Raw genomic sequence first — 26,569 nt, forward strand, 5'->3', positions numbered from 1 at the left:
ATGGAGCTGGTAACAGAGGGCGCTTCATGGAGCTGGCAGCAGGGGGAGCTTCATGGAGCTGGCAACAGAGGGCGCTTCATGGAGCTGGTAGCAGGGGGGGCTTCATGGAGCTGGCAACAGAGGGCGCTTCATGGAGCTGGTAGAAGGGGGGCTTCATGGAGCTGGTAGCAGAGGGGGCTTCATGGAGCTGGTAAAAGGGGGGGGGCTTCATGGAGCTTGCTTGAATAGCAGGGTGAGTCATTTATACTGTACTCCAGAACTTTCAGAAACTGGGGATTGAATGTTTGCACCAATTGACCTTATATTTAGCCCATCCTGGGTGCTTTAAAACATGGTATGACCTTTACCTAGTCAGTTGACCGCAATGTATTTTCCAACAGAAAAGGCATGCCCTCTACAGGAAGTACAGAGCCTATAGAAAGTCTACACCTGTTCAACTTTTTTCAGATTTTGGTGCGTTACAAAGGCAGTTAACCCACTGTTCCTAGGCCGTCGTTGTAAATAGGATTTTGTTCTTAACTGACTGGCCTAGTTAAATAAAAATAATTGACGAATTATGTACCAAAAAATGAAAAACATTCTACCGTGGTTAGTATGTATATGGGTGTTTTGAATGAATCATCACCTTAGAAAGCGCTGTCCATTTCATTGTGTTAGGCTTTGAAACAACATCCTCAATTACCATGTTTTACACTCAGTTCCAACCTGTTGTTGAACTTCTCTCTTCATACTGATCATCACAGTGAGTTTTAAATGCGTGATACTGTTTCGATGATGTGTTTGGTGTGATTTTCGATTGCAAGGTGTTTAGAGGGACTGAGTACCAGGCCGTTAGGATTTGATGGTCTTCGCGCGTTGGGTAATACCAACACATGTCCAGAGTGCATAAGATTTAGTGAATCATGGTCACGTGGCATTTTGACTGCTGACTCATGACTGCTGATGCAGTGGTAATAAGGTCACCACAACAGCCCCAGGGCTGACCATCCATTAGATCAAAATGGTCGTTTTAACCATGTTTTGAAGATATACCGAGTTTGTTTACATTGTTTGGACAACGGAGTAAAAAAAAGCTTGGGTTCTCATTGGGTATTACAGTTGAACTAAGCACCCGAGGCAGTTGTATTATACAGTGTAATTTATTTAAAAGTCCATGGGTTTCCTACCACCGATTCCAGGATTTCCCCTTTAACGATTGCAATGATATGTAGCTGAAATTAAAAGAGACCTAAGCCATTAGCGAAGCAGATAAGCAGAGACAAGGGGTTGTTTGGGCCACATTGATTTGATGTAACAAATGGGCCGGTCAATATGCATACACTAATGAGGAAGGGCCTTAAAGATTTATAAAGACTTTATACGTCTTGGCAGAGGGGAACGGCTGGCTTTAATGAAACTGTCAAGGGCACTGAGACCCTGATGAGATTTCCCAACGCAATATTAACGGCAGTCCTCAACCGGCGCTCATGCCAAATATAATTACACTAGCATTGCCTAGACCTGAGTCCCCACTGGACCGACTCATTCCCTTTCCTTTCCTCTGCACTGCGGTGCATTGGGTGCATATACACCAACCAGTCACTCTATTCTTTAATTCTCAAATGTCTGTTCTGAAGTGCAGTTTTCAATGGATGGAACGTGGGGAAATACCATCAAATACCATCAGGGGAACATGGCTAACAAAGGAGATGTTTCGGGGGGGGGGGGGGGGGGGGGGGGGTAGCAGTCGGTGAGGGAGCTGGACGTGTGATGATGAAACTAATTGAACCCCCCCCCCCGCCCCCCTCGCTTCATCTGGAAGATGGAGACTAACCAAATACCGCATTAAACTCAGCAGTGTGTATTGGTCCAAGAGACCAGTGAATCAAACAAAAAGCGGGGCCAAGTTGCACGAAGCTCCCAGAGTCTTCTCCTTCATGGGCTTCCTTTCACAGTCTCTTTACCCAATGCCCTTAATCAGTGGATCCATCACAATGCTCACATTTCACAGAGACAATGGCCACGGCCAACAGTCTCTTCTAAAAGCCTCAGACGCTAGTTAAAGCAAACACAGACCTCTAATGATTGGCTACGACAGGTCCCCTTTGAGCTAGCTTTTTAAGATCCATACATGTCCACAAAATGCCGGCAGGTCTTGTATTGATTCCCATACATTATGCATACTGTACATAACAATGAGTCAGATAAAAACAAGTTCTTCTGTGCACGGAAACTAGCTACAGAAATAGCTTTAAACTTACAACTGAAGTTGTAGGTTTATCAGAGCAGTAGGCATTGGCTTTGTGAAAGACATTTCAGTCATTTCAGTTCACGGCTCACGGCATTTTCCATTATATTTTTCATTTGACTTTAGCATGACCAGATCAATTAGCTGAAAGAATAGGATGCCCTTACACAAGGGAGGGGAAAATATCCACTCAATGTCAAACATCTGGAATAGATAATGCATATAGTAAATGCCAAACGTGCGCTTTGTAGTGAGAATAGAGCAAAACAAATAAAGGAGAAGAAAAACGTGAAACTTCTTTTGATACAAACTTGTTGAAGTTATTTTCTCGTCTGCCAGGAATATGTAAATGTGGCTTATTTGTGATTTTTCTCCTTGCTGGGTTATTATAACATTATTATTATTATTATTATTATAACATTATAACAAAGCTAACCTTCCCATCTGTTCTGTTTTCAACCAGTCCCTAATAACTTTTCTCTACAATACATTTAAACCAACTTCTCTGTCCATTTCTATTCATTTTCGGGAAGCCAGTTTCAGTTTTTTTATAGGGCACAAGTGTGTGTATCTGGCATCTGCCAAATCTAATTCATCTGTGTCTCAATTTACTGTACAGTTAAGTACTATCATCAATTAAAGTTAATACATTATAAGTTAAGGGAAAACAAAAATGTGCATATTTGAGTATTGCTATGTGACAGGGAAAAAAATGACATTTTCCTCAAACAAGTTGATGTTTTAGATGGTACGAATCAAAGCCTCACATTCAACTTGGTAGAAAGAGTAAACATACATCTATCCGGTGTATCCAGTGGGATATTACTACTTAATAACCTGTTCGATAGTCTGTTGCTAGTCTATTAATGTGCTTATTGCAGCATATGGTCTGTCCCTACCAGCCTGGGAGTTGATATTCTATTTTACTGAATCCAGTAAGGGATTCTAGGTCTGCAGATTTCTGGAGACGTCCTTTGTCAAAGCCAAACCTGATAAGAAAACCCTGTATGTGTGTTTCTACCCCGAGCTGCCTCGTTGCTTTGCATATGAATGTTTACCCCAATAAGCCTGTGAGTGTAGCTGCATTCTGTTTATGAGATTAAACGAAGCTGCCTGTGTTGTCAAATCAAATCAATCATTTTGGTCACATACACATGGTTAGCAGATGTTAATGCGAGTGTAAATGCTTGTGTTTCTAATTCGGACAGTGCAATAATATCTAACAAATTCACAACGACTACCTTTTACACACAAATGTAAAGGGTTGATTAAGAATATGTACATATAAATATATGGATGAGCGATGGATACAATTTAAACATATGAGATGAGTAATGTAGGATATGTAAACATTATTAAAGTGGCCTTTTTTAAAGTGACTTGTGATACCTTTATTAAATCCATTTTTTAAAGTGGCCAGAGATTTGAGTCTGTATGTTGGCAGCCGCCTCTCTATGTTATTGATGGCTGTTTAACAGTCTGATGGCCTTGAGATAGAAGCTGTTTTTCAGTCTCTCTGTCCCAGCTTTGATGCACATGGTGAAAAGCCAAATTTCTTCAGCCTCCTGAGGTTGAAGAGGCACTGTGGCACCTTCTTCACCACGCTGTCTGTGTGGGTGGACCATTTCAGTTTGTCCATGATGTGTACGCCAAGGAACTTAAAACTTTCCACCTTCTCCACTACTGTCCCATCGATGTGGATAGGGGGCTGCTCCCTCTGCTGTTTCCTGAAGTCCACGATCATCTCCTTTGTTTTGTTGATGTTGAGTGAGAGTTTATTTTCCTGACACCACACTCCGAGGGCCCTCACCTCCTCCCTGTAGTCTGTCTCGTTGTTGTTGGTAATCAGGCCTACCACTGTAGTGTTGTCTGCAAACTTGATGATTGAGTTGGAGACGTGCATGGCCACGCAGTCATGGGTGAACAGAGGGTACAGGAGAGGACTGAGAACGCACCCTTGTGTGGCCCCAGTGTTGAGGATCAGCAGAGTGGAGATGTTGTTTCCTACCTTCACCACCTGGGGGCGGCCCGTCAAGTTCTAGGACACAGTTGCACAGGGCGGGGTCAAGACCCAGGGTCTCTAGCTTAATGATGAGTTTGGAGGGTACTATGATGTTGAATGCTGAGCTGTAGTCAATGAACAGCATTCTTACATAGGTATTCCTCTTGTCCAGATGGGATGGGGCAGTGTGCAATGTGATGGCCATTGCATCGTCTGTGAACCTATTGGAGCGGTAAGAAAATTGGAGTGGGTCTAGGGTGGCAGGTAGGGTGGAGATGATATGGTCCTTGACTAGTCTCTCAAAGCACTTCATGATAACAGAAGTGAGTGCTACGGGGCGGTAGTCATTTAGTTCAGTTACCTTAGCATTCTTGGGAACAGGAACAATGTTGGCCATCTTGAAGCATGTGGGGACAGCAGACAGGGATTGATTGAATATGTCCATAAACACACCAGCCAGCTGGTCTGCGCATGCTCTGAGGACGCTGCTTGGGATGGCGTCTGGGTCGGCTGCCTTTTGAGGGTGAACACGTTTAAAGGTTTTACTCACGTCGGCCACAGAGAAGGAGACCCCACAGTCTTTGGTAGCGGGCCGTGTCAGTGGCACTGTATTGTCCTCAAAGTGTGCAAATAAGTTGTTGAATTTGTCTGGGAGCAAGACGTCGATGTCCACGACGCGGCTGTTTTTCTTTTTGTAATCCGTGATTGACTGTAGACCCTGCCACATATGTCTCGTGTTTGAGCCATTGAATTGCGACTCTACTTTGTCTCTATACTTACGCTTTGCTTGTTTAATTGCCTTGAAGAGGGAATAACTACACTGTTTGTATTCAGCCATGTTTCCAGTCGCCTTGACATGATTAAATGCGGTGGTTCGTGCTTTCAGTTTTGCGGGAATGCTGGCATCAATCCATGGTTTCTGGTTAGGGAAGGTTTTAATAGTCACAGTGGGTACAATATCTCCAATGCACTTCCTAATAAACTCACTCACCGAGGCAGCGTATACGTCAATGTTATTGTCTGAGGCCACCCGGAACATATCCCAGTCCACGTGATCGAAGCAATATTTAAGCATGGAATGCGATTGGTCAGACCAGCATACAGTAACCAGGTGATTAATGAAGCTGTCTATGGTTCTGTGTTGAACCAGGTAAGTAATGGAGCTGGCAATGCTCTGTGTTGAACCAGGAGATTAATGAAGCTGGCTGTGGCTCTGTGTTCGAACCAGGAGATTAATGAAGATGACTATGGTTCTGTGTTGAACCAGGATATTATTGAAGCTGGCTGTGGCTCTGTGTTGAATCAGCAGATTAATGAAGCTGGCTGTGGCTCTGTGTTGAACCAGGAGATTAATGAAGCTGGCTATGGTTCTGTGTTGAATCAGCAGATTAATTAAGCTGGTTATGGTTCTGTGTTGAACCAGGAGATTAATGAAGCTGGCTATGGCTCTGTGTTAAACCACTAGATTACTGAAGCTGGCCATGGCTCTGTGTTGAACCAGGATATTATTGAAGCTGGCCATGGCTCTGTGTTGAACCAGGATATTATTGAAGCTGGCTGTGGCTCTGTGTTGAACCAGGAGATGAATGAAGCTGGCTATGGTTCTGTGTTGAACCAGGAGATTAATGAAGCTGGCTATTACTATGTGTTGAACTAGGTGAGTAATGGTCGCACCTACCATCCATACCAGACCATCCATACCAGACCTGTCTATATAAGGTCCCACAGTTGACAGTGCATGTCAGAGCAAAAACCAAGTCATGAGGTCGAAGGAATTGTCCATATAGCTCAGAGACAGGATTGTGTCGAGGCACAGATCTGGGGAAGGGTACCACAAAAATGTCTGCAGCATTGACAGCACCCAAAAACACAGTGGCCTCCATCATTCTTAAATGGAAGAAGTTTGGAAACAACAAGACTCTTCCTAGAGCTGGCCGCCCAGCCAAACTGAGCAATAGGGGGAGAAGGGCCTTTGTCAGGGAGTTGACCAAGAACCTAACAGTCACTCTGACAGAGATCCAGGGTTTCTCTGTGGAGAAGGGAGAAACTTCCGGAAGGACAACCATCTCTGCAGCACTCCACCGATCAGGCCTTTATGGTAGAGTAGCCAGACAGAAGCCACTCCTCAGTAAAAGGCACATGATAGCCCGCTTGGAGTTTGCCAAAAGGCACCTAAAGGACTCTCAGACCATGAGAAACAAGATTCTCCGTTCTGATGAAACCAAGATTGAACTCTTTGGCCTGAATGCCAAGCATCACGTCTGGAGGAAACCTGGCACTATCCTTATGGTGAAGCATGGTGGTGGCATCATCATTCAGCGGCAGGGACTGGGAGACTAGTCAGGATTGAGGGAAAGATGAACGGAGCAAAGTACAGAGATATCCTTGATGAAAACCTCAGGACTTAAGACTGGACAACGACCCTAAGCACACAGCCAAGACAACACAGGAGGTGCTTTGGGACAAGTCTCTGAATGTCCTTGAGCAGCCCAGCCAGAGCCTGGACTTTTACCCGATCGAACATCTCTGGAGAGACCTGAAAATAGCTGTGCAGCGACGCTTCCCATCCAACCTGACAGAGCTTGAGAGGATCTGCAGAGAAGAATGGGTGAAACTCCCCAAATACAGGTGTGCCAGGCTTGTAGCGTCATACCCAAGCAGACTCAAAGCTGTCCTCGCTGCCAAATGTGCTTCAACAAAGTACTGAGTAATGGTTCTGAATACTTATGATAATGTGATATTTCCAATTCCAACATTTCTAAACTTCTTTTTGCTTTGTCATTATGGGGCATTGTGTGTAGATTGATTAAAAACAATTTCATACATTTTACAATAAGGCTGTAACGTAACAAAATCTTTAAAAAGTCAAGGGGTCTGAATACTTTACGAATGCACTGTAAGGTTTGAAATATAGGCCTACGTTAAGGATTTAAGACTAAACAGGAGGTGCTCTGAGACCTACAGCTCGATGGTTGTTAAAACAAGTCTTCTAATGATAATGACATGACTTATTATTATAATGATGATCATAATAATAACAAGATCAAGGAAATGGAGGGTTATTATTGTTATTATTATTATTATTATTAGTATAAATTCTGACAATTTGGAACAGTGTAAAGAAAACTAAATAAATAAATTATAATTATAATAATACCACAGATACTAGTCTAACGGATAAAGTGTAAAGCTTTTATTAGAGCATAGCAAATACTAAAAACAGATCTGTTTCAGAACCGCTTAATTAACTAACGTAGGAGAAAGCACATGTGTAATAAAATATTTTTGTTGCACCGTTGTTCTTACATAATATTACCATATACAATTTCAGTAGCACATCTTAGACTGATAAACGGTGCCATCCCCATGGCCACCACAGTGTATCAGTCCACTCAGACAGGCACGAATCAGACAGGTCTCTTGTACAGCAGCATCCCACTGCTGGCTTGGCTTTGAAGCTAAGCAGGGTTAGTCCTGGTCAATTCCTGGTTGGGAGACCAGCTGCTGCTGGAAGTAGTGTTGGAGTGCCAGTAGGATGCACTTTTTGTTCTGAAAAAAATATTGCAATGCTCAGTGCAGTGATTGGGGACATTGCCCTGTGTATAGTGCTGTCTTTCAGATGGGACATTAAATGGGTGTCCTAACTCTCTGTGGCCACTAAAGATCCCATGGTACTTATTGTAAGAGTAGGGGTGTTAACCCTGGTGTCCTAGCTAAATTCCCAATCTGGTCCTCACACCATCATGGTCACCTAATCATCCCCAGCTTCCAATTGGCTCATTAATCCTCTCCTGTAACTATTCCCCAGGTCAATGCTGTAAATGAGAATGTGTTCTCAATCAACTTACCTGGTAAAATAAAGGATAAATATACCATGATTTATTATTTGCTACTGATTGACCAGTTGACTCAAATGGGGTCAGCCTCAGATGTAAGCTAATCAGCACCTATGACACTCATGTCATGTTTTTAGAACCTGTCCCACCCAACCATGAATCAGTTTACCAGGAATCAGTTCACCAGGAATCAGTTTACCATGAATCAGTTTACCAGGAATCAGTTTACCAGGAATCAGTTGACCAGGAATCAGTTTACCAGGAATCAGTTTACCAGGAATCAGTTGACCAGGAATCAGTTTACCAGGAATCAGTTCACCAGGAATCAGTTCACCAGGAATCAGTTTACCAGGAATCAGTTTACCAGGAATCAGCACTGCTCAAGCCAGTTTTTAAACACTTTTGAATCAAGCACCTTTAAAACAAAACTATGTTCTATTTTCCAGATGAAAGAAAGATGTTATTGGATTCATTAATCCGTCTCCAATTAAATAATAACAGGTATGTCCAATATTGACTAATGGAAATAATGAAGGGGTGCTAGTTGATGCATGCAAATGACATAAATGGCGAAGTTGCCGAGCAGGGGATTGTGCCTCCCCAGAGAGCGTCATCAATCCTCAGCAGAGCTCCAGCAACAATGACGCAAGACGCCGCCACTCAAGCCAATAGTAGGGGTGCTGAGGTGCTGCAGCACCCACTGAATATATATATTTTTTAAACACAAAAGCGGGCCTTTACTAGTCTAGTTTACTAGTTTACTGTATTAGCGGACCTATATATCTGTAGCGAAGGTACTTTCTTTATCTGCGCCCCCCCCCTCCCCCCCACACACACAGATGGCAATGCTCTTAGAGGGGGACTGCCAAGGTTAATGATACTGAAGAATTAGCTAGATTGATGCGTAATTACAATGATTGATAGAATCAAAGAGTAAGATTGTCTAAAGTCCATTAGACGCAGCTCATCTCCGACACTTGTTGTCGACGCTGTGATGTGACGTGTGGTAGGCCGGATCTGACTCTTTCTCCTCTAGTTTTCATATCCACTACATTCTATCAATTGCTATTTATGTTTGGATTACATGGCAAATTAATCTCAAAGAATATCCCAGATGGATAGACTTAATTAAGGGAGGTAATAGTGTAAACTGGGAAGATTTATTCTCGTCAGGATATGTGTTTATCTCAGGCAACAAGAGGAAAGTAAAATGGCACCTTCACTGAAAATAAATGGGCAGGATTATATTAATATGTACAGTAGGTGCATGATGTACACAACATCAACCAATGTCAATGTAGATTTAAATATCACTCTAGATTCCCTAAACCTTCTTCCCTAAACTGGCTGCAATCTTGTATGTTACGAACAATTTCTCTGATCTAACTACCCAGTGAGACAGCGGTTTTATGTTTGCCCAAAATATTGACATATTAATGGAATTATTAACTGGAGAAATTAGGACATCTCATTCCTGCATCCCATGAACAATGTTTCATTTCTTTTTAAAAACATGTTTAAATTATGTTTTTACATAATTTACACACATTAACAAGGGAATGGCAGCCGAGTGGAGTAGATACGCTAAACTGATCTTGGTGGTCTCAAGAATAATGTAATTAGTAATTGTAAATACATTGTTTTAAAATAAGGACTTAAAACCTCTTGACACTAGGGGGGCGCCATTTCGACTTTGTAAAAATTCGTTCCCAAATTAAACTGCCTCGTACTCAATTCTTGCTCGTACAATATGCATATTATTATTACTATTGGATAGAAAACACTCTCTAGTTTCTAAAACCGTTTGAATTATTTCTCTGAGTGAAACAGAACTCATTCTGCAGCACATTTCCTGTCAGGGAGTGAGATTTCAGAAATCGAGGTCCCTGTTCTGAGGTCAGTTTATAAGTCCCCATGTAAGCCATCGGGCTACATGCACTGCATACGCCTTCCTCTAGATGTCAGTAAGCGGGGAGAATTTGAATGGAGTGGATTGCGCAATCTGGGGCCCTATATAAGACCGTGGAACGGAAGTACCGTTCTTTTCAACGGGGCGCCTGGCGCAGCAGGGACATCACTATGGCCTCCTGCAAAGCTTTCGTTTTAGCAGTTCTATATCTCCGGTCATGTTTTTATTCGTTATAGTTGTTAAAGACATCATAAGGTAGTTAATTTAAACCGACTTATAGCAGTTTATATCAGTTTATTGCGATTTTCCTGGATTTCTTTGTGATGCGCTTTCACGAGTTGGACACCTCTCCAGTGGGTGGCTATCGTTAGCTGCTATTTCCACATTAGAAGAGGACATCTTTCAACCAAAAGACGATTGTTCTGGAGAAAGGACACCTTGCCCAAGATTCTGATGGAAGCTCGGCAAATAGTAAGCAATCTTTATGTTGTTAATTCGTATTTATGTTGACAAATGTCAAATAATAATTCCGCCATGAATTTCGGTGCGGTCTCGCTTTAGCGCACGCTGTATGCTGAAGTAACGTTAATTTTAAAAATGTAACACAGCGGTTGCATTAAGAACTAATTTGTCTTTCATTTGCTGTCCAACTTGTATTTTTTAGTCAAGTTTATGAATAGTTTTCGATTAGAATAGGTGCCTCTCCAAGATGGCGCCGGACAGATTGCTTGAAGTTTTGGCCACTAATCACATTGTATAACCACGATTTGTGCCGCTAAATATGCACATTTTCGAACAAACTCTATATGCATTGTGTAATATGATGTTATAGGACTGTCATCTGAAGAATTCTGAGAAGGTTAGTGAAAAAATTAATATATTTTGGTGGTTTATACGTTATCGCTATTTTTGGCTTGAATCAATGCTGTTGTGATGTTTGCTATTGTGGTAAGCTAATATAACGCTATATTGTGTTTTCGCTGTAAAACACTTAGAAAATCTGAAATATTGGCTGGATTCACAAGATCTGTGTCTTTCATTTGCTGTACGCTGTGTATTTTTAAGAAATGTTTTATGATGAGTAATTAGGTAATACACGATGGTCTCTGTAGTTATTCTAGTCGCTTTGGTGAGAGTTGTGATGGTGGCTGCAATGGTAAACTATGATTTATACATGAAATATGCACATTTTTCTAACAAAACATATGCTATACAGTAAATATGTTATCAAACTGTCATCTGATGAAGTTGTTTCTTGGTTAGTGGCTATTTATATCTTTATTTGGTCGAATTTGTGATAGCTACTGATGCAGTAAAAAAATGGTGGAGTAAGAAAAGTGGTGTCTTTTGCTAACGTGGTTAGCTAATAGATTTACATATTGTGTCTTCCCTGTAAAACATTTTAAAAATCAGAAATGATGGCTGGATTCACAAGATGTGTATCTTTCATCTGGTGTCTTGGACTTGTGATTTAATGATATTTAGATGCTAGTATTTACTTGTGACGCTATGCTAGGCTATGCTAGTCAGCTTTTTTACTGATGGGGGTGCTCCCGGATCCGGGTTTGGGAGGAATTAGAGGTTAAACAGACTGCTAAAGCAGTTTCTCTTCTTAGATACCATTCCTTCAAGACATCATCGTCTTCTTTTGACATGGCTGTTCGTTCTGTCTCTCCTCTTTCTCGCTCACCGGGGAGTCACAATAGGCTACCTCATATTAGCAATATTGCCTCATATTAGCAATATTGCCATCGCTCCTCTGTCTGTCTGTCTGTCTCTCTTTCGATCTCTCCGTAACCCCTTTCCTCCCAGCATCCTTCCCCATATATATAGCTCTTTCCATAGGTGCCTCCAGGGCCAGTGTTGTGCCAAAAATCTGCCCCCTGCCAGAATGCTCCCCCTCCCCCTTCTAATTTCCTTAATTTTGTGGCTAGAGTCAAATATTTTCTATAGAACAAACTTCATGTCAGGATAGGCAACCAAAATGAATAATTAATGTATGTGTGTTATATTAAACATAGAGGATGGAGTAAAATGTAGGCAAGCAATAAACATTTCCGAACAACTATGGCTGAATTATTATCCTTACACTTTCAAAAATACTAGTCGAATAAGACATTGGAGAGATGACGCATTTTGGCAAAGAGATTTATTTATAGACTAATAGAAAAATCAGTAGCGGATTTAGGTACGGGTGGCATGGGGCGCCCCCGGGTGTGGGCGCTGAAGGGGGGGGGGGGTTCGCCCAGGGCGCCATACAAGCTAGAACCGCCACATACACTTGAAACAAATAGCCAAACTGAAAACCGCAGACATAAAATGCTTTCTGCTACTAAGATCAGTGAAATGTAGGCTAGACTGACAACAGAGTGAAGAGCAGAAATCTCAACTAGATTTCTGCAAGCAAGTCGCAGCAATGAAGAACGCGAAGGGGGAGAGAATTCTGTCAGGGGTGAGATTTTCGGCACAACACCGGCGCCAGAACGAATCTATGGGAGGGGCATTTGATTTCCATAGGTGGTCACGTTTGTTTTTCACGGGACCTCATAAGTGGATATACTGTATGTATAAAAAAAAATCTAATAATTAAGTGGTCAATAAATTGTGTTGGTGGAGGGCCTTTGTTACAACTATGAACCAGAAAGAATCGGTGTTGGAACCCGGTATAAGCTTATTTTTCTAAGACAAAATAAAAAGAAATACCCCAACCACCTACCAGCAAGATCCATGGTCAAATGACAAAAAAACATCAGTAGCCTAAACATCTTTACAACCACCAAGTGTGCTTGATAGTGAAAATCATCACAAAAGCAATAATGGCATAATGAATATAAGTGTTGATATGACAGCAGTCAAAACGCCCATTAAACAGTTGGAGCATGTCCATGTCACATAGCCTGAACAACAACAGCTCTTTCGTGTGTTGCTGATTTTAGTTTCTTGCTTGAGGTGTAGGGCCTGCTCCCTCAGTGGTGACAGGTTCTGCTGATAATAGTGAGTATCATTTTTCACCGGCTTGTTCTACTCCAAAGGTGACGTCATCTCACCTGTAATCGTCATCTCTCCTGTGTCACGGTTCGATTTGGTGGTGGCGTGGGCACCTGCTCAGAGCGCACAGTTCTATCCATTTTTTGCACTTATGCACTTAGGCGATGTGTAACGTCCGTTCTCCTCCTCGTCTGAGGAGGAGCAAGGATCGGACCAATATGCAGCGAGGTATGAAGACATAATGATTTATTAAAAGAAAGACGAACACGAAAAAACTCTTAACAAACTACAAAACAATAAACGACGTAAACAGACCTGAACATGAGAACTTACAGACAACGAAGAACGCACGAACAGGAACAAACGAACGAAACTAAACGAGACAGTACCGTGTGGTGCAACAAACACAGACACAGCAACAATCACCCACAAACAAACAGTGAGAACAGCCTACCTTAATATGGTTCTCAATCAGAGGAAACGTAAAACACCTGCCCCTAATTGAGAACCATATCAGGCTAATACATTGAACCCAACATAGAAACACATAACATAGAATGCCCACCCCAACTCACGCCCTGACCATACTAAACAAATACAAAAACAAGGGAAAACAGGTCAGGAACGTGACAGAACCCCCCCCCTCAAGGTGCGAACTCCGGGCGCACCACCTAAAAATCTAGGGGAGGGTCTGGGTGGGCATCTGTCCACGGTGGCGGCTCTGGCTCTGGACGTGGTCCCCACCCCACCATAGTTAATCCCCTCTTCCGTGGCCTCCTCCTAACGGCCACCCTCCATATTAACCCCACTGGATTAAGGGGCAGCACCGGACTGAGGGGCAGCACCGGACTGAGGGGCAGCACCGGACTGAGGGGCAGCACCGGACTGAGGGGCAGCTCCGGACTGAGGGGCAGCTCCGGACTGAGGGGCAGCTCCGGACTGAGGGGCAGCTCCGGTCTGGCTGACGGCTCTGGCTGGTCATGGCTGGCTGACGGCTCTGGCTGGTCATGGCTGGCTGACGGCTCTGGCTGGTCATGGCTGGCTGACGGCTCTGGCTGGTCATGGCTGGCTGACGGCTCTGGCTGGTCATGGCTGGCGGGCGGCTCTGGCTGGTCATGGCTGGCGGGCGGCTCTGGCTGGTCATGGCTGGCGGGCGCCTCTGGCTGCTCCTGTCTGGCGGGCGGCTCTGGTTGCTCCTGTCTGGCGGGCGGCTCTGGCTGCTCCTGTCTGGCGGGCGGCTCTGGCTGCTCCTGTCTGGCGGGCGGCTCTGGCTGCTCCTGTCTGGCGGACGGCTCTGGCGGCTCCTGTCTGGCGGACGGCTCTGGCGGCTCCTGTCTGGCGGACGGCTCTGGCGACTCCTGACTGACGGACGGCTCTAGCGGCTCAGGACAGACGGGGAGTTCAGGCGGCTCTGGACAGACGGGCAGCACAGGCGGCGCTTGGCAGACGGACAGCTCAGACGGTGTTGGGCAGGCGGGCAGTGCAGGCGACGCTGGGCAGACGGACAGCGCAGACGGCTCTGGGCAGGCAGGCAGCTCAGATAGCGCTGGGCAGACGGCAGACTCTGGCCGGCTGAGGCGCACAGTAGGCCTGGTGCGTGGTACCGGAACTGGAGGTACCGGGCTAAGGACACGCACCTCAAGGCTAGTGCGGGGAGCAGCAACAGGGCGCACAGGGCTCTGGAGACGCACAGGAGGCTTGGTGCGTGGTGTAGGCACTGGTGGTAATGGGCTGGAGACACGCACCACAGGGCTAGTGCGTGGAGGAGGAACAGGGCTCTGGAGACGCACAGGAAGCCTGGTGCGTGGTGTTGGCACTGGTGGTACTGGGCTGGGGCGGGGAGGTGGCGCCGGATATACCGGACCGTGCAGGCGTACTGGCTCCCTTGAGCACCGAGCCTGCCCAACCTTACCTGGTTGAATGCTCCCCGTAGCCCGACCAGTGCGGGGAGGTGGAATAACCCGCACTGGGCTGTGTTGGCGAACCGGGGACACCATGCGTAAGGCTGGTGCCATGTATGCCGGCCCGAGGAGACGCACTGGAGACCAGACACGTTGAGCCGGCTTCATGGCACCTGGTTCAATGCTCAATCTAGCCCGGCCAGTGCGGGGAGGTGGAATAACCCGCACCGGGCTAAGCACACGTACAGGAGACACCGTGCGCTTACCGCATAACACGGTGTCTGCCCCACTTTCGCTCTCCACGGTAAGCTCGGGGAGTTGGCGCAGGTTTCCTACCTGACTTCGCCACACTCCCTTGTAGCCCCCCCCCCAAGAAATTTTTGGGCTTGACTCACAGGCTTCCAGCCTCGCTTCCGTGCTGCCTCCTCATACCACCGCCTCTCGGCTTTAGCTGCCTCCAGCTCTTGACGAGGGCGGCGATATTCTCCAGGTTGTGCCCAGGGTCCCTTACCGTCAAGAATTTCCTCCCATGTCCAGAAATCCTGCGATCGCTGCTCCTGCTTTTTCCCACGCTGCTTGGTCCTTGGTTGGTGGGTGATTCTGTAACGTTCGTTCTCCTCCTCGTCTGAGGAGGAGCAAGGATCGGACCAATATGCAGCGAGGTATGAAGACATAATGATTTATTAAAAGAAAGACGAACACGAAAAAACTCTTAACAAACTACAAAACAATAAACGACGTAAACAGACCTGAACATGAGAACTTACAGACAACGAAGAACGCACGAACAGGAACAAACGAACGAAACTAAACGAGACAGTACCGTGTGGTGCAACAAACACAGACACAGCAACAATCACCCACAAACAAACAGTGAGAACAGCCTACCTTAATATGGTTCTCAATCAGAGGAAACGTAAAACACCTGCCCCTAATTGAGAACCATATCAGGCTAATACATTGAACCCAACATAGAAACACATAACATAGAATGCCCACCCCAACTCACGCCCTGACCATACTAAACAAATACAAAAACAAGGGAAAACAGGTCAGGAACGTGACACGATGTAGGTTCAGGATCAGAAGAAGACTCATCAGATATGTCATCATGATTCATTTCTTCTCAACCCATCGGAGTCGTTTTGATTCAGATTTTATAGCAACGCTAACAAGTGCATCCGTTCGTCTTGGTCTGTTTGTCATTGTTGTGTACTCCAGGTAGGCCATAGTAGACTGACTGAGTGCATACATAGATATTATAATTAGAATGGTTCAATACAATACATGGCATGTCCTGTTCTTCATTCACAATTGTTGATTCCCCTCGCTGACAAACTCATCCATTCTCCCCCATCTCTTCCCCTCACTCACAACTCATCCATTCTCCCCCATCTCTTCCCCTTGCTCACAAACTCATCCATTCTCCCCCATCTCTTCCCCTTGCTCACAAACTCATCCATTCTCCCCCATCTCTTCCCCTCGCTCACAAACTCATCCATTCTCCCCCATCTCTTCCCCTCGCTCACAAACTCATCTATTCTCCCCCATCTCTTCCCCTCGCTCACAAACTCATTCATTCTCCCCCATCTCTTCCCCTCGCTCACAAACTCATCCATTCTCCCCCATCTCTTCCCCTCGCTCACAAACTCATCTATTCTCCCCCATCTCTTCCCCTCGCTCACAAACTCATCCATTCTCCCCCATCTCTTCCCCTCGCTCACAAACTCATCCATTCTCCCCCATCTCTTCCCCTCGCTCACAAACTCATCCATTTTCCCCCATCTCTTCCCCTCGCTCACAAACTCATCCATTCTCCCCCATCTCTTCCCCTCGCTCACAAACTCATCCATTCTCCCCCATCTCTTCCCCTCGCTCAAAAACTCATCCATTCTCCCCCATCTCTTCCCCTCGCTCACAAACTCATCTATTCTCCCCCATCTCTTCCCCTCGCTCACAAACTCATTCATTCTCCCCCATCTCTTCCCCTCGCTCACAAACTCATCCATTCTCCCCCATCTCTTCCCCTCGCTAACAAACTCATCTATTCTCCCCCATCTCTTCCCCTCGTTCACAAACTCATCCATTCTCCCCCATCTCTTCCCCTCGCTCACAACTCATCCATCCTCCCCCATCTCTTCCCCTCGCTCACAAACTCATCCATTCTCCCCCATCTCTTCCCCTCGCTCACAAACTCATCCATTCTCCCCCATTTCTTCCCCTCGCTCACAAATTCATCCATTCTCCCCCATTTCTTCCCCTAGCTCACAAATTCATCCATTCTCCCCCATCTCTTCCCCTCGCTCACAAACTCATCCATTCTCCCCCATTTCTTCCCCTCGCTCACAAATTCATCCATTCTCCCCCATTTCTTCCCCTCGCTCACAAACTCATCCATTCTCCCCCATCTCTTCCCCTCGCTCACAAACTCATCCATTCTCCCCCATCTCTTCCCCTCGCTCACAAACTCATCCATTCTCCCCCATCTCTTCCCCTCGCTCACAAACTCATCCATTCTCCCCCATCTCTTCCCCTCGCTCACAAACTCATCCATTCTCCCCCATCTCTTCCCCTCGCTCAAAAACTCATCCATTCTCCCCCATCTCTTCCCCTCGCTAATAAACTCATCTATTCTCCCCCATCTCTTCCCCTCACTCACAAACTCATCCATTCTCCCCCATTTCTTCCCCTCGCTCACAAATTCATCCATTCTTCCTCATCTCTTCCCCTCGCTCACAAATTCATCCATTCTCCCCCATCTCTTCCCCTCGCTCACAAACTCATCCATTCTCCCCCATTTCTTCCCCTCGCTCACAAATTCATCCATTCTCCCCCATTTCTTCCCCTCGCTCACAAACTCATCCATTCTCCCCCATCTCTTCCCCTCGCTCACAAACTCATCCATTCTCCCCCATCTCTTCCCCTCGCTCACAAACTCATCCATTCTCCCCCATCTCTTCCCCTCGCTCACAAACTCATCCATTCTCCCCCATCTCTTCCCCTCGCTCACAAACTCATCCATTCTCCCCCATCTCTTCCCCTCGCTCACAAACTCATCCATTCTCCCCCATCTCTTCCCCTCGCTCACAAATTCATCCATTCTCCCCCATCTCTTCCCCTCGCTCACAAACTCATCTATTCTCCCCCATCTCTTCCCCTCGCTCAAAAACTCATCCATTCTCCCCCATCTCTTCCCCTCGCTAACAAACTCATCTATTCTCCCCCATCTCTTCCCCTCGCTCACAAACTCATCCATTCTCCCCCATCTCTTCCCCTCGCTCACAAATTCATCCATTCTCCCCCATCTCTTCCCCTCGCTCACAAATTCATCCATTCTCCCCCATCTCTTCCCCTCGCTCACAAACTCATCCATTCTCCCCCATTTCTTCCCCTCGCTCACAAACTCATCCATTCTCCCCCATTTCTTCCCCTCGCTCACAAATTCATCCATTCTTCCTCATCTCTTCCCCTCGCTCACAAATTCATCCATTCTCCCCCATCTCTTCCCCTCGCTCACAAACTCATCCATTCTCCCCCATTTCTTCCCCTCACTCACAAATTCATCCATTCCTCCCCATTTCTTCCCCTCGCTCACAAACTCATCCATTCTCCCCCATTCCTTCCCCTCGCTCACAAATTCATCCATTCTCCCCCATCTCTTCCCCTCGCTCACAAACTCATCTATTCTCCCCCATCTCTTCCCCTCACTCACAACTCATCCATTCTCCCCCATCGCTTCCCCTCGCTCACCAACTCATCCATTCTCCCCCATCGCTTCCCCTCGCTCACCAACTCATCCATTCTCCCCCATCGCTTCCCCTCGCTCACAAATTCATCCATTCTCCCCCATCTCTTCCCCTCACTCACAACTCATCCATTCTCCCCCATCTCTTCCCCTCGCTCACAAACTCATCCATTCTCCCCCATCTCTTCCCCTCGCTCACAAACTCATCCATTCTCCCTCATCATACTTTAGTCTACTTCATTTATTTCTTCTGTTATTATATGTGTGATATTAGTTTCAGTATAGTTTACGTTTACTTTCGAGGCAATTATCGGGGTGATTTTTCAACTGGGCACAACATATATCGGGAGAATGAGGGGAGCAGGCGCTACTGTCGAGGGGCAACGAGAAAAACCATATAAAAAATGTCCATGCCCTCCTAAAACTGTCTTTAACACCAGTTCTGTTTGTGATAGAAAGGTTCTAGCAATGACAGTGTGTATTGTTGACTTATATTTGAAAGTAATGGACGGAGGGTGGGGCATGACTTAAATACATGTTAGTAATTTAATTTAGACAGAGAGATGCTGTTTCACTTGCTCGGATGCTTTATCTGACAATGATGGGTCTTTTCTGTCTGTGCCCATTTCGGTCAAATAAATGACCAACATTTAAATATTTTATTTGGACGGGCAAGGAGGTACACGCTAAAAAGAAAAGGAGTGTTCTGTAGGGGTTCTTCAAATTGAAACTGTGGGGGAACCCCTATAAGTTCATCAAAGAACCCTTTAAAAGGATTCTTCATAGAACCTCTTTTAATGGATCCTCGAATAACCTTTTGGGGTTCTTTTGGGGTTAAGTGTGTGCACCTGTTGTCCTTTCAAGTTCAAATCCAAATGTTTCAGTTGGGCAGTTAGGTTCCTGCAAGAACCCCCACCAACTAAGGAGGCTCCTCGGTGAACCCCACCTCCAGTGGATCAGTGGACAGATCTTGACGTTCTTTAACAGGTAGAGTTGCAAAATTCTGGGAACTTTTCAATAAATTCTTTGGTTTTCCCGAAATCCCAGTTGGAAGATCCACAATCCTCCAACAAATATTTCTGGAAAACCAAGGACTTTATTGAAAACTTCCCAGAATTTTGCAACTCTACCTGTTAAAGAACGTCAAGATCTGTCAAGTCAGTAAGCAGAGTACATTTAAGACAGAACCCTAGAGAGTAAACTCTGCCCAGGCCAGCACTCAACAAAAGGTTACTTTCCACTTAAGTCGAAGAGAAGTTCAACGTTTTATAGGGTCTTGTTCCGAGACATATTTTTCTGCCCTGTATTTTATGTGTTGTATTTTCAGGAACATCTCCATACGTGCAACTATCACTTGAAGGTTTCACAGAGTACAATTTATTGTCTCATCTGTTATTTACAAGGCAAGTCCCACACAGACTCATAAAACCACACTGCAGTCTATGGGTCAAAGCAGCCATTTGGGTAAAGTAGAATAGAGGTTGAGAAAATGTCAAGTTTTCTGCCAAAGACCACCTTTCCTCTCCATTTGTTCTCAAGTAATAAAAACAAAGTTTATACTGTGCTTGTTGAATTGACCACCATGCATTCTGCATATACAGCTACGACTACTGTACTGTATGTATTGTGCATAGAGGTAGTAAACAAAATTCTCATCTACCTACGTAGGCCTATGTCAGATCAATAATTAGTGCAAGTCAGTAAAAACTGAGCTTTGTTTTACCACCTATGACGGTGTATCTTGTGTTTTACATTATATACTTTGTGTTGTTGATATTTTACCCCAGTTTTCTCCACAATGTTTGATATTGTCTCATCGCTGCAACTCTCCAACGGACTTGGGAGGTGAAGGTCGAGTCATGCTTCCTCCGAAACATGACCGGCCAAACCTCGCTCCTTATTAACACCCGCCCGCTTAACCCGGAAGCCAGTCGCATCAATGTTGCAGAGGAAACACTGTTCAAGTAACGACCGAAGTCAGCCTGGAGGCACCCGACCCGCCACAAGGAGTTGCTAGAGCTCGATGAGCCAAGTTAACCCCCCCCCCCCCCTCCCCTTGGGATCAAACCCGGGTCTGTAGTGCCAATACAGCGCCACTCGGGAGGCCGTCACATTATTCTGTAGCAGAACAGAAAAGGTGAGATGAGGCATGGGCCCATGTTATAAGGTCTCTGATGGTTGCTGTATACGTGTTCTACTCCATCTGCTCTGATAATGAATCTTAAAACAGACTTGACAGTGAGCTGTACCTCTCTGCCCCACCAGGGCCATATTCCAATGATTTAGATACTGTCTATGCTGCCTCCTATTGTAGTGGAATTAAATCATCATAAACTGCAATCAATATTCTTCAAGCAGTGAAATGTCCCGACGTGATAAATTATACACTTTGATGCATCATTTTACCTCAGATTGGTATTATCATTTGCAAATGAGTTGTCCATATTCATAACGTTTTCTCATATAGATTGATTATTGCTGGGATACAATTGTTTCCTCGGGATAAACGGACCATCATAACAGCAGAAGTTTTTAAAAAATCACTGAAATAGAGTATATTTCTGCCTCTAGGGCTCTTGTTACGAAATACATCAACTGAGGCATTACATAGCTGGGAGACGTGAATGAAAACGAACGAATATTCATTAAATTTTTTCTCCTCTTCAGTATTATTATGCGCCCCCATAGGATGAAACCAGGGTTAGGAGTTCACTCTTTGATTTATCTCAAGTGGGCAGACCGGAGACCGAGGCGGGCGGCGGCCGCGGTGCAGGAGGGAAATTACCTAATGAGAATGCCCCTCTGCGTCGGGTGTGAATGATGGCTACCGTGATTGGCCGGGATGTCAGCGAGGGGGGCAGGTGGGCGGGGTTGGCGGGTGGTGACTAGACGTGCGTTCATCCGTTCTGTGGTCAGGCAGGCGGGCCCGACTGATGGGCTTTTGTCCTACTGGTGGCCCTCTACCCCTCATTAACCAGAGGGCTGACGGGCTGACGCCGAGACAGACTCCCGCCATCGTCACTCGAATCATGTCTGATGGGACGAGGTCTATTAGCTTGGCAGATGATCGTATCGACGTTTCCACTGACAAGATGTAGGAGCCCGCTATCTTGCTGCCTACATGGAACATTGGATCGGCCAGCACTTTATTACCATTAGACCAACTGGCTACACTAAGGGCTTTTTAATCACCTCTCTCTCTTCTGTCCTCACAAAGGAAAATGCAGATCACAAAACCTGGGAACCATGTGCTTTTGCTCATTTGCTGATTAGGTTTGTAAATGTACCACTCAAGTAGTTCAACGTGGTCTTAAACGTTTTATATTTGACACGTCGACTGCAAGTTCATATGCACATAGGCCTACGTTAGTATTTTACATCACGGGCAGTGAATGTTTCAATTCCAATAGAACCAACGCACCTTCTCAATTACAACCGGGTGTTATAGGACACTAGATTGTGACAATGTCACGAACTGACAAACCCCAGTTGATTAGAAAGAGTAAGAACTATGACTCTATTAAGAGAAGGAACTGGAACCACCAGACAATAGCATCCTCCTCCCACCCAGCCAGCGTTGCCTAGGTGATTACATATTTCAACCTGCGGTTTAAAAGATGACATACTGGAAAAACGCACTGACCTCGTACACTGAGTTACCTGTGACATCCCCCAAAGTGTCACTTAAAATATGGCACAATTAAAAGAATCATGAGGAGCAGCTCAGCTTGGTGACCGTTTCTATTTATTGTTTTGACTGAACAGATAACATGAAGCTACTGCAAGGGTTCTCCTTCACCACCTTCAGGTCCTCTCCTCTCAGATATACTGTAATTACCTAGTGTAAGACTCCTCCTTCACCACCTTCAGGTCCTCTCCTCTCAGATATACTGTAATTACCTAGTGTAAGACTCCTCCTTCACCACCTTCAGGTCCTCTCCTCTCAGATATACTGTAATTACCTAGTGTAAGACTCCTCCTTCACCACCTTCAGGTCCTCTCCTCTCAGATATACTGTAATTACCTAGTGTAAGACTCCTCCTTCACCACCTTCAGGTCCTCTCCTCTCAGATATACTGTAATTACCTAGTGTAAGACTCCTCCTTCACCACCTTCAGGTCCTCTCCTCTCAGATATACTGTAATTACCTAGTGTAAGACTCCTCCTTCACCACCTTCAGGTCCTCTCCTCTCAGATATACTGTAATTACCTAGTGTAAGACTCCTCCTTCACCACCTTCAGGTCCTCTCCTCTCAGATATACTGTAATTACCTAGTGTAAGACTCCTCCTTCACCACCTTCATGGTCCTCTCCTCTCAGATATACTGTAATTACCTAGTGTAAGACTCCTCCTTCACCACCTTCATGGTCCTCTCCTCTCAGATATACTGTAATTACCTAGTGTAAGACTCCTCCTTCACCACCTTCAGGTCCTCTCCTCTCAGATATACTGTAATTACCTAGTGTACGACTCCTCCTTCACCACCTTCATGGTCCTCTCCTCTCAGATATACTGTAATTACCTAGTGTAAGACTCCTCCTTCACCACCTTCAGGTCCTCTCCTCTCAGATATACTGTAATTACCTAGTGTAAGACTCCTCCTTCACCACCTTCAGGTCCTCTCCTCTCAGATACACTGTAATTACCTAGTGTAAGACTCCTCCTTCACCACCTTCATGGTTCTCTCCTCTCAGATATACTGTAATTACCTAGTGTAAGACTCCTCCTTCACCACCTTCATGGGCCTCTCCTCTCAGATATACTGTAATTACCTAGTGGAAGACTCCTCCTTCACCACCTTCATGGTCCTCTCCTCTCAGATATACTGTAATTACCTAGTGTAAGACTCCTCCTTCACCACCTTCAGGTCCTCTCCTCTCAGATATACTGTAATTACCTAGTGTAAGACTCCTCCTTCACCACCTTCAGGTCCTCTCCTCTCAGATACACTGTAATTACCTAGTGTAAGACTCCTCCTTCACCACCTTCATGGTTCTCTCCTCTCAGATATACTGTAATTACCTAGTGTAAGACTCCTCCTTCACCACCTTCATGGGCCTCTCCTCTCAGATATACTGTAATTACCTAGTGGAAGACTCCTCCATCACCACCTTCATGGTCCTCTCCTCTCAGATATACTGTAATTACCTAGTGTAAGACTCCTCCTTCACCACCTTCAGGTCCTCTCCTCTCAGATATACTGTAATTACCTAGTGTAAGACTCCTCCTTCACCACCTTCAGGTCCTCTCCTCTCAGATATACTGTAATTACCTAGTGTAAGACTCCTCCTTCACCACCTTCAGGTCCTCTCCTCTCAGATACACTGTAATTACCTAGTGTAAGACTCCTCCTTCACCACCTTCAGGTCCTCTCCTCTCAGATACACTGTAATTACCTAGTGTAAGACTCCTCCTTCACCACCTTCAGGTCCTCTCCTCTCAGATATACTGTAATTACCTGGTGTAAGACTCCTCCTTCACCACCTTCAGGTCTTCTCCTCTCAGATATACTGTAATTACCTAGTGTAAGACTCCTCCTTCACCACCTTCAGGTCCTCTCCTCTCAGATATACTGTAATTACCTAGTGTAAGACTCCTCCTTCACCACCTTCATGGTCCTCTCCTCTCAGATATACTGTAATTACCTAGTGTAAGACTCCTCCTTCACCACCTTCATGGTCCTCTCCTCTCAGATATACTGTAATTACCTAGTGTAAGACTCCTCCTTCACCACCTTCATGGTCCTCTCCTCTCAGATATACTGTAATTACCTGGTGTAAGACTCCTTCTTCACCACCTTCAGGTCCTCTCCTCTCTGATATACTGTAATTACCTAGTGTAAGACTCCTCCTTCACCACCTTCATGGGCCTCTCCTCTCAGATATACTGTAATTACCTAGTGTAAGACTCCTCCTTCACCACCTTCAGGTCCTCTCCTCTCAGATATACTGTAATTACCTAGTGTAAGACTCCTCCTTCACCACCTTCATGGTCCTCTCCTCTCAGATATACTGTAATTACCTAGTGTAAGACTCCTCCTTCACCACCTTCATGTTCCTCTCCTCTCAGATATACTGTAATTACCTAGTGTAAGACTCCTCCTTCACCACCTTCATGGGCCTCTCCTCTCAGATATACTGTAATTACCTAGTGTAAGACTCCTCCTTCACCACCTTCAGGTCCTCTCCTCTCAGATATACTGTAATTACCTAGTGTAAGACTCTTCCTTCACCACCTTCATGGTCCTCTCCTCTCAGATATACTGTAATTACCTAGTGTAAGACTCCTCCTTCACCACCTTCATGGTCCTCTCCTCTCAGATATACTGTAATTACCTAGTGTAAGACTCCTCCTTCACCACCTTCATGGGCCTCTCCTCTCAGATATACTGTAATTACCTAGTGTAAGACTCCTTCTTCACCACCTTCAGGTCCTCTCCTCTCAGATATACTGTAATTACCTAGTGTAAGACTCCTCCTTCACCACCTTCATGGGCCTCTCCTCTCAGATATACTGTAATTACCTAGTGTAAGACTCCTCCTTATGATATGAGTTACAGCGCTAGGGAACAATGGGGATATGAGTTACAGCAGTAGGGAACAATGGGGATATGAGTTACAGCAGTAGGGAACAATGGGGATATGAGTTACATCGCTAGGGAACAATGGGGATATGAGTTACAGCACTAAGGAACGATATTTATGTCCAGGAGAAGAGTGGGAAGAGGTAGAGAGAGAGGGCTAGTCATTTATCAGGTGGAGTCTCAGTCCCTGGGCAGAGCTTTTTAAGGACATGGAGCATCTGTCAGCATCATAAACCTCCTGTGGTGGTCTCCGGCACCGGCCCATCAACAGATCACACCCCCCCCGGCCCGCCAACAAATCCACGCCCCGGCTTGTCAACAGATCACGCCCCCCCGGCCCGCCAACAAATCCACGCCCCGGCTCGTCAACGCCGGAGAATCTGCACACTTCAGTGTTTGCAACTGAAATGATTTACAGCTTGTTCTGGCCGGTGTGGTCTGAAGACAGAGCCCCCTCCATGGTGTGGTCTGAAGACAGAGCCCCCCTCCACGGTGTGGTCTGAAGGCAGAGCCCCCTCCACGGTGTGGTCTGAAGGCAGAGCCCCCTCCACGGTGTGGTCTGAAGACAGAGCCCCCCTCCATGGTGTGGTCTGGAGACAGAGCCCCCTCCACAGTGTGATATGAAGACAGAGCACCCTCCACAGTGTGGTCTGAAGACAGAGCTCCACTCCACAGTGTGGTCTGAAGGCAGAGCCCCCTCCACGGTGTGATATGAAGACAGAGCCCCCTCCACGGTGTGGTCTGAAGACAGAGCCCCCTCCACGGTGTGATATGAAAACAGAGCCCCCTCCACGGTGTGGTCTGAAGACAGAGCCCCCCTCCACAGTGTGGTCTGAAGGCAGAGCCCCCTCAACAGTGTGGTCTGAAGACAGAGCCCCCTCCACAGTATGGTCTGAAGACAGAGCCCCCCTCCACGGTGTGGTCTGAAGACAGAGCCCCCCTCCACAGTATGGTCTGAAGGCAGAGCCCCCTCCACGGTGTGGTCTGAAGGCAGAGCCCCCTCCACAGTGTGGTCTGAAGACAGAGCCCCCTCCACAGTGTGGTCTGAAGACAGAGCCCCCTCCACGGTGTGGTCTGAAGGCAGTGCCCCCTCCACGGTTCTGTCTGAAGACAGAGCCCCCTCCACAGTGTGATATGAAGACAGAGCCCCCTCCACAGTGTGGTCTGAAGACAGAGCCCCCTCCACAGTGTGGTCTGAAGGCAGTGCCCCCTCCATGGTTCTGTCTGAAGACAGAGCCCCCTCCACAGTGTGATATGAAGACAGAGCCCCCTCCACGGTGTGATCTGAAGACAGAGCCCCCTCCACAGTGTGGTCTGAAGACAGAGCCACCTCAACAGTGTGATATGAAGACAGAGCCCCTCCACGGTGTGGTCTGA

General features: G+C 45.9%; 1 protein-coding gene across 1 annotated transcript; it reads left to right on the forward strand.

Annotated features, from left to right (window-relative positions):
- LOC120027910 (basic salivary proline-rich protein 3-like) lies at nt 1–26,569 on the forward strand. The gene is made up of 5 exons (XM_038973004.1): nt 1–87; nt 25,464–25,586; nt 25,698–25,775; nt 25,868–25,986; nt 26,122–26,569. Exons 1-5 carry the CDS (start codon nt 1–3, stop codon nt 26,567–26,569), a joined length of 855 nt encoding a protein of 284 aa, XP_038828932.1.

The sequence above is a fragment of the Salvelinus namaycush genome, chromosome 33 (assembly GCF_016432855.1).
Source record: "Salvelinus namaycush isolate Seneca chromosome 33, SaNama_1.0, whole genome shotgun sequence".
In the NCBI taxonomy this organism is placed as follows: domain Eukaryota; kingdom Metazoa; phylum Chordata; class Actinopteri; order Salmoniformes; family Salmonidae; genus Salvelinus; species Salvelinus namaycush.